Below are 9,521 nucleotides of genomic sequence, written 5' to 3'. Positions count from 1 at the left end.
AACGAAAAATATCATTGAAATAGTCCAAAACCAAAGGACCAATACCGCCCCCCTCCACCCACCTACCCTCCCTATCTTTCAGTTTGATTATCTAGTTCTTCCTTTTCCTGTCAGATGCATACTTATGGAAAACCTTTTTATTGGAGTTAATGTTGCGAAGCCAATGCTGCTTCACCATCTACCTCCAAAATGCATTCTCTTGATCAACTAACCCAACCAACTCCCCATCAACTTGCCTTATCTTAACCAAGGAACCGGCATCCCTCTAGCCCCTAAGCCCCTCCAACTCCCTCTTGAGCACCTTAATTTTCCTACCAAATTTATGAAACTTGTCCCGACCCCACCTTTTAAGCCTAACCCCACACCTGTGTAGCCTCTCTTGCAAGTCCACCCCAACTGAATCCCCCAAGTTCCATCTACCACCCCCTGGCACCCCTCATTAAGTAACCAAGCATTCTCAAATCAGAAAAACCCATCGCCATGTTTCCTTCCACCCTTGCATGAACATCTAGAAACAAGGCAAAGTGGTACGAAGTAAATGTACTCACATTAAATACATTGGCATCCCTAAAATAGTGACTCCATATCTCCTCCACCACTACCCTATCCAACCTTTCCTTCAACGACTCCCTTGTCTATTTGCCCCATTCCCAGGTGAGCAGGTAGCCCATCGTAGGAACTAATAACAAGCCACACTCCACCAACGTCTCACTAAAACCCCGCAACAAGTTCTCTGGGTGCGAGTGCATTCCCATCTTCTGTACCTGTGACAAGAGATCATTAAAGTATGTAATCACCTGAAGAGGAGGTGATAGGAATATTTTACCCTCATATTTTATATACATCTTTATACTAATTTTGCATTAACTATTTACTATTATACAATAATTATTTATTTTTTAGAGTTTAATTAATTAGTGTGGTAATAATAATAATAATAATAATAATAATAATAATAATAATAATAATAATAATAATAATAATAATAATAATAATAATAATAATAATAATAATAATAGTCCTACGTGGTGGCCCAACTCTTACCAAGGAAACAAAGTAAATTTAACATTTGATTTTTTCAATTCCTTCGTACAGGTAGGCGCAGCAGCTTAAGGGAGTGAGTTCATCACGACCGATTCTTGCGGCATTGCAGCGGAAGACCACGTCATGAAGCGCTAAAAAAATGGAATTTGGACGGTGGACGTTCATTTGAGTATATTTTAGGACTAGTATCAATTGTGGAAGTTTTTCTATTGTAATACGTTCATTCTTCCCCTCTCGATTATTCTGTAAAGTTGTTATCAATGTCCATTCATTGCTAATTTCTTTAGCTTGGTTTAGTGAATTGAAGCCCCGGAATTGATTATGCTGTAAGATTATTTATTTATTTTTATTATATAATTTTTATGCATTTGGGTATTAAATATTCTTCTAAGTTATTTGAATAGTTGTATCATTTAATTGCTAGGGAGGCCTACTAGTTATTTACTTGATATAATTATTTGCTATATTAGATAATGTTGTGCTACAAATTATTCTAATATTCAGTAGCAACTGGGTTAATTATTGACGGCTTAGTGATAATTGGACTCGGGTAGAATATTTTCCTAAGTTAAATGCAACCGCTTGTGCTTGTGTTATTTAGTTTATCGGTTTTCCTAGTTCCTATTGCTGCTATTAAATTAAATCTATAGCGCTTGTCTTAGGTTATTTAGTAGTTAGGGGTAATTAAACCGCGTGTGCTTTAGTTACCTATAACTAAGGGAAAACGGAAATGAAATAATTTCACGACAAATATTCAATTGCATATTAATTACTTTACTAATCAATGATCAGTGTTAAATTCCGGTGGTGGATCTTTACTAACCAAGGTTTTCTATTATAAGTGCTTTCAATATATTAGTTTCATTGCTTTATTCGATTTATTTAATCTCTTGTTTATTTAAATATCTTTTACTTAATCTTTATTCTCGTTATTTTCCAAACCCCCCATTATTTCCTTGAGCACAAAAGTTAAACTAGTTACTCCTCGTGGGATCGATCCTTACTCCCGCTACTACGTTTGTAAGGTTTTAATTTGGGAGCCTACGACAGCTCACCAGGAGGCATAGTCTTAAGGGCCCTGAGAAAGTCCCACGCCTCCCTACGCCTACTCCGTTCAGGAAAAACCATAGTACCCCATCAGCCGCCAGGTGTGAACCCCCAGCAGAGCTATGGAAAGGTCAACGTGGCTTCTCGAATAGCTCAAAAGGCTGACCATATATATTACTACACTGCCAGATGACCGCCAACCCCCCACTCAACGCCACCGGCTCTACATAAAACACCCCATCAAACGCAAGCCTCACACGCAGTAGCTCAACATGGGTAGGCCCTACCTTCGTCTCCATAAAAAACACAATGTCGTGCTTCTTACTGGACACAAGGCCTAAAATTTTGTGAACTTTTCGTAGATTGCCCAAGCCACGGCAATTGCGGGCAGGTCTGGACACCAGAACCCACTGGTAAATAAAGTGCCACTCCACCCATCATCGTATCACCCCCTCCAACACCCCCATTCACTTTCTCACTCCTCATCCACTTTGGCACTGCCGCCAATGCCCAACCCTCCACCATCCCTACTAAACCTGAATTTCTCCTACCACCATGGCCCTCACCTTTCGCTTTCTCGCTCACCTCGCCAAGCACCTTAAACTCCTTCCTTAGATGCACCAACCATCGCGCCCTAACAACATTCACGCCTCTCCCCAACCCCGAATAGAGCCACGCTCCATACGGGTAGGTTTACGGGGTTGCTTAAGACGTACGTGCTTTTATATAGAAAAAATAAAACATGTGTAGTCTTTCGTACTTGAAATTCACCCAAACCTATTGACTTGGAAACCTCAAGAAAAAATTGCACTCGATGGAAGGCTCGCCACCCAGCCCCGGCGTTTATCGAATCCAAAGCTACGAATGATGCCACAAAATTACTAATCAATTCTAGCACAACATTAGTGATGTAACCGACAAGCAGATCATACAATTGAACCCTAATAGGGAGAAAAATAAGTGTAACTTACACCAAAATCTTATCTGGAGCAACCATATTTCATGCCATGGAACTATTCTCAAACGACCAAGGCCCTTCCTCCAGTACCTGACGGGCGTTCAACTCAAGAAAAAAAAAAGACAAAGACGAAGAGATTCTCATGAATAACCAAGACATGCACCCCACTTATCGACCGCAACACCAAAGCCATCATGTTTTACATGGCGTCAAACTTGATGTGTTTATCCATAAGAAAACGTCCAACAACTAACCATGTTGGAGTCTGATCGATTTTCTCAACATTTGACGTCGTCACCGTAAATGGTTATATGCCCACCCGCTCCTCCTCGAATACGATCTCAGAACATCTGTCTGCCACTTCACCTCCATTGTTTATCGCAGGAACCACCGTTGAACAAATCGTGATACACTTATGCGAAGCCAAAGGAAAATCCGACCAGTCTTGTTGAAGAGAAAGCCAAAAAAACAAGTCGAAACAAGTCTCTTTGTATTTTTTACTTTTCACACTTTGAGAAAATATATAATATGAATTTCTATATTACATTCACATATCTTTATTATGTAAGAGCAATTGAGTCTTTATACTAATTATTTTCAATAATTTATCTACCTCAGCTCATCGAAACCTCTCTTCTGTCTCTCGAAACCTCCTCTCTTCTGTCTCTCGAAACCTTATTTCTTTTTGAGCATTTTTCTTTGTGTGGCCGCCGGCCTCTGGCCAGATCTAGCCTAAGCTTTGACGGAGCTTCGTGTCGGCGATGTCCTTAATCGGCAACCTCCTATTTTCCTTTGTTTTTGTTTTATTTAGTTTCATAACTTCCACTGTCGATTCAGCCACCAACCCTTCAAGGAAGTTGCGGAAGTTCCAAAGTTCCAAAGCTCAAGGATTCTGCCAAATCTAGATAAAGAGGTGGTTTGATTTTAGTGAATTCGTAAAATAAAGTTCATGAGGAGGTGTGCTACTGCTTCCCTTTTCTTTTGTGTTCTGTATTTGTTATGTTTTTCTGTGTTTCTCTCGTTTGTGTGACAAGTTTGTTTCCCTCATTTCTTTTGGCGAGTTCTCTTCTTCATAAGTGTGAAATATAAAAGTTGGTTATGGTGTATGTGAACGTCATCCTAGGTGACAAAGATGACAATGAAAAAGAGCATCTGCAGTTTAGCTCGATGGATATATTATTGTCAATGAATGGAAGATTGAAAATAGATACTCAGGTGGTGAGCAAGACTTTTCAAACAAAGTCAGTCTTGACTACGTTTGATCAATTTTTCAATGATATTAAAGAAGCATTAGTTCATCCAACGAATTCAGCTTCATATTTGTGAAACAGTCAGCGAATTAAGTTCTTTGTAGCATTGCTAGGAAAAAATTGTTTCTATGTCTAACTGTAAGGAATGATATACCGTTCCATGGATCCTATATTTATAATCGTTTCAGCTTATAATTAAATGAATGAGCCTCTTTATTTTCAAAAAAAAAATCAATAATTTATTTTGTACCAATAAATAATATACGGAATAATTAATATTTCAAGTAATTTTTTTCATAAAATTTGAATCCAATTCATTCTCGATTCCTTTTAATAATCTAAATCGGTTGTTAACTATTTTATCAAGAGCATAATTTTTACCATTTTTATCATTGCGATTTTAATCATTTCGCATTGCAATATTAATACTTAAATTATAGACAAAAAAAAAATTTACTTTCTAATTATTCATTATGAGAAGCTCAAAATCGAAACATGATTAAAAATCTAAAAGTTATTTATACATGCATTAAATATTTAAGAACTAAATTTATTATTCAATAATAAGAAAAATTCATATCATATTTTCATGTAATCAACAGTACAACAAATCTAACATTCACTTGAAATCATTAATGTGAAAAGCTTATTTTCTTATAATACTTGAGAAAATTTTACAAAAATGAACAATTTGTCCTCTAAAAATTTGAAAAATTAAAATAAATTTTTAATTTTAACAAAATTTATAAGTGGAAGTGGAAGTAACTAGTTATTCGAACAACCATATAGACGCTTTTGTAACCTTGGATGTTGGCTGTCCGAAGTGGAGGTTTACAGGGTTTTATGGCTTCCTGGAGAGAAATAGACGCAAAGAGTCGTGGAACATGCTTCGTACCCTAGCTGGGTTGAGTACCCTACCATGGCTGATAATGGGAGATTTCAATGATTTACTACACCAAACAGATAAAAAGGGGAGGACGAGTCATCCTGAATGGCTTCTCTAGGGATTCCAGACAGTGGTAGAGGATTGTGGGTTGCAGGACTTCCCTTTTGCAGGAAATCAGTTTACTTGGGTGAAGTCTCGTGGCACTCCTAATATGATTGAGGAGAAGTTAGACCGAATACTCACAACGGAGTCGTGGTTATTGTTGCATGAAGGGGCTGTGGCTCAATCTGTTACTGTACCTTACAGTGACCACCTTCCTCTCGTGGTTACCCCTGTGGTAGTCCAGGAAACACCAAGACGGTGAAGGTTTTGTTTCGATAATATGTGGTTGGGGGAAGATATTTGTAAGGAAATTGTGCAGCAAAGCTGGGATAAAACTATGGGATTGGACGTCTTGGATCGTATTGTTGCGTGTAGCCGTGATATATGGGTCTGGGGCCGGAATTATAACAAAGACTTTTTGAAGAGAATTGATGCCTGTAAGCTAAAGCTGGAAAGCCTGCGTGCGAGAACGGATGGTGATGGTTGTGCCGAGTATGAACGTGTAGAGAAGGAGCTCCTAATCTTGTTGGAACAACAGCATTTGTATTGGAAACAAAGAGCCAAGGAGCACTGGTGGCGGGGGGATGATCAAAATACTAAGTTTTTTCATAACAGTGTAAAGGCACGACAGAGGCGTAATGCAGTAAGGAAACTGAAAAATGAGCATGGTGAATAGATTGAGAGTGAAGAGGAGATTGGCGGAATAATGGTTGACTATTTCAGGGAGGTGTTTACGGCTGAGGATGGGGAAATGAATGAAGTTATTGCCTGCATGCGGCAATATGTGAAGCCGGAGGAAAATGCGAGGTTAGTTCGACCGGTTAGTGTAAAAGAGGTGCGAGTGGCGGCCTTTCAAATGCATCACGATAAATCACCGGGGCCCGATGGTTTTGGATCGGGATTTTATTAGTATTTCTGGGAGATAGTCGGGGCTGATGTGATGCAATTTTGCAGAAGTTTCATTGATACAGGTCAACTACCGGCTCGTGCTAATGAAAGTTTGATTGTGTGATACCAAAGAAAGGGAATCCGGAAACAATGAAGGACTTACGGCCCATTGCACTTTGTAATGTGTTGTATAAAATAGCTGCTAAGGTGTGTGCTAATCGTATGAAGCCTCTATTAAATGGGATTATATGCGATGCTCAGGGTGCGTTTGTGCCTGGGCGGTTAATCTCGGATAATGTCATGCTTGCCTATGAGGCACATCATTACCTCAAACAAAAAACTCAAGGGAAAGTAGGGGTCGCTGCGTTGAAGGTTGACATGAGTAAAGCATATGACCGTGTTGAGTGGAGATTCCTTAAAGCAGTTATGCTTAAAGTGGGGTTTGATTTAAGATGGGTCAATATCTTGATGGAGACTGTAAGCTTGGTGAATTATCATATACTATACGAGCAACGCAAGTTAGGGCCAATTTGCACGAGTAGGGGTCTGCGGCAGGGTGATCCACTTTCACCATACCTGTTTTTATTAGTGGCAGAAGGGCTAAGTGCACTAATTGAGCATAAGATGAGAAGAGGAGACATGCATGGTATCACCGTTGCGTGGGGGGCACCGTCGATATCCCACCTTCTATTCGCGGACGATTGCTTCCTTTTTTTGCGTGTGAATAAGGAGGAGAGTGAGCAGATGAAAGGTGTTTTGGATATGTATTCTACTGCTTCGGGGCAAAGAATTAATTTTGACAAGTCCTTGGTGTGTTTTAGTGCAAATGTGCCCCAGCAAACCCGCAATGAAGTTGTTCATATCCTTGGGGTGAGTCAAGGGGAAACACGTGGAAAATACCTGGGACTCCCCTCGCTAGTGGGTTGGAATAAGAAGGCCGTGTTTGGTTTTCTCAAGGACAAGATACTGAGCCGTGTTAGAAGCTGGAATTTGAAATTCTTATCTCTAGCAAGCCGTGAGGTATTGTTAAAGAATGTGTTACAAGCTCTCCCATGTTATGCTATGATGGTTTTCTTACTGCCAGTTGGTGTTTGCAAGGAAATTGAGACTGCTCTCAATGAGTATGGTGGATGGGAGTAATAGGGCGTGGAAAAGGGATGCAGTGGCGGGCTTGGAATGGTCTGTGTGTTCCAAAGAGTAAAGGAGGGTTGGGTTTTCGTCTGTTGAGGGAGATGAATTTGGCTTTGTTGGGGAAGCAAGCATGGTGGCTTATCTCAAGGCCAAATTCGCTGCTAGCTCGGGTCTATAAAAGTAGGTATTTCCCACAGTGCTCCTTTCTTGAAGCTACTTCTTGTAACGATGCATTGGTGATGGGCTCAGTACGGCTATTGGCTATGATCTGTGGCTGCTAGTTGATGAGGAGCCTTATATTACTACCACCCTACCGGACAGTATTAAAGGGTCACCTGTCTCATCTCTTTTTAATACTCAGCAAACTGGTTGGGATGAGGGTTGTGTTCGGGACATCTTTAATGATCGTGATGCAAGGTACATTCTTAATATTCCATAAGCATGCGTAAGCCCCCAGATTCTTGGTCTTGGTACTGGGATTCTAAGGGTAATTATACCGTGAAATCTTGTTACAGAATGTTGGTCGGAGAAGTTTATGATGACCGACCTTGGTGGAGGATTTGGGGCCTACAAGTACCCCCGAAGGTGAAGTTATTTAGCTGGTAGTTAGCGTCTTCTTATCTGCCTACGTGTGATGCGCTAAATAGACGAAGAGTTCATAGCAATTTATCATGCCATATGTGCGGTCAGGAGGAAAGACCGCCTACCATCTGTTTGTGTCGTGTGGGGAGGCAGTGCGAGTATACGAAGGGTTTCGTTTGCCGGCGAGTAGTTTACAACAAGGTAATGTGGTTGACTGGTTCTTTCATTACCTTACTGTTTTGGATGAGACTATGCGTAGCCACTTTGTCATGCATTGTTGGGGATTGTGGTTGAGTAGGAATGCGAAAGTGTGGAGCAATATCCCATTCGCGCGAGTTAATATGGTCCAAAGATTTATCTCTTTATTGCATTCATGGCGCTACGCGAATGAGATGGATGAGGAGTCCGCCAGCATGGGAAGGGACCGGGAAGTTTGGAGAAGGCCACGACCAGGAAGGTTGAAGTTGAATACCGATGCTGCTTTTAATGATGCAAGTAATTCCATGGGGCTCGGTTGGGTTTTGCGTGATGATGGGGGGGGGGGGGGTCTTTCTAGGGGCGAAAGCGGTTCGGCTCATGAGGAAATACACGGTGAGGGAAGCTGAAGCCATTTGTATCCGTGAAGCTCTAACATGGATGAAGGGAGCAGGTCTAGGAGATGTAGATGTTGAGACCGATTCACAGTTAGTTTTTTATGCGTTAAATTCAGACTCTTATATTTCTGCGTTCGGTTTGGTTATTGATGATTTAAAGGAATTAGCATCCAGTATTCATGGTGTTGATTTCTCCTGTGGTAAGTGATCTGCGAATCGTGCTGCCCACACTATTGCAAGGGAAGCCGTTTCTGTGTCAGGTTGTGGGGAATGGTTTGACATACCACCCCATTGTCTTGTCGATTCTCTTACTTCTGATTTAATGAATTAAGCATTTTATCTACTTTCAAAAAAAAAAAAAAGAATTAAGCCTTTTATCTCAAAAAAAAAACAATAATTTAAACATAATTAAATAATAAAAATTGTATAAATTAATAATGAGTTAATACCCAAAATCGTCCTCGACTATAGTGGTTTTTCTCAATTTCGTCTTAAACAACTTTGGTGACCTAATATCGTCCCAGACTTTTGTGTTTCGCTCAATTTAGTCCTCCATTTGTTATTCCGTCAAATTGGTGTTAAATTAAGCGACAATTCAGTAATGTCAATATTGATCTCTCTTTACTTTCAACTTGTGAAGTGCGAAATTCCTCTTTCTTGTACGAATTACACCCAGAATTACTCCCGGACCTGCAAATCAAATTTTACCTTCGCAATTTTAGGAGTAATTCTGGGAGTAATTCGTAAAAAAAAAGGATTTCGCAGTTCACATGTCTATGAGTAAAGAGATACCAATATTAAAATTACTGAACTGTCTATTTATTTAACACTAAATAGACATAATAACAAATGAGGGACTAAATTGAGCAAAAACACAAAAGTCTGGGACTAAATTGAGCGAAACACAAAAGTCTGGGACGATATTAGGTCATCAAAGTCATTTAGGACGAAATTGAGAAAAACCACTATAATCGAGGACGATTTTGGGTATTAACTCAATTAATAATTTATAGAGTGAGTTGAGACATATTAGTGGATTA

At 39.9% G+C, this 9,521-nt stretch overlaps 1 protein-coding gene across 1 annotated transcript; it reads left to right on the top strand.

The window, feature by feature from the left end:
- The first annotated feature begins 5,567 nt into the window (after positions 1-5,567).
- On the top strand, positions 5,568-6,299 carry LOC109193916. Its single transcript, XM_019344742.1, has 3 exons — positions 5,568-5,903; positions 5,964-6,094; positions 6,242-6,299. The coding sequence occupies exons 1-3, from the start codon at positions 5,568-5,570 to the stop codon at positions 6,297-6,299; spliced, it is 525 nt and encodes a 174-aa protein (XP_019200287.1).
- The last annotated feature ends 3,222 nt before the right edge of the window (positions 6,300-9,521 follow it).

The sequence above is a fragment of the Ipomoea nil genome, unplaced genomic scaffold (assembly GCF_001879475.1).
Source record: "Ipomoea nil cultivar Tokyo-kokei standard unplaced genomic scaffold, Asagao_1.1 scaffold1932, whole genome shotgun sequence".
NCBI lineage: Eukaryota > Viridiplantae > Streptophyta > Magnoliopsida > Solanales > Convolvulaceae > Ipomoea > Ipomoea nil.
This window is presented reverse-complemented; position numbering and strand designations above follow the sequence as displayed.

Coding starts and splice junctions, on each gene's coding strand:
- LOC109193916 (XM_019344742.1), top strand. CDS start 5,568: ATGTGGTTGGGGGAAGATATTTGTAAGGAAATTGTGCAGCAAAGCTGG. Junction 5,904..5,963: donor CTAAGTTTTTTCATAACAGT/GTAAAGGCACGA, acceptor CATGGTGAATAG/ATTGAGAGTGAAGAGGAGAT. Junction 6,095..6,241: donor AAGCCGGAGGAAAATGCGAG/GTTAGTTCGACC, acceptor GCAATTTTGCAG/AAGTTTCATTGATACAGGTC.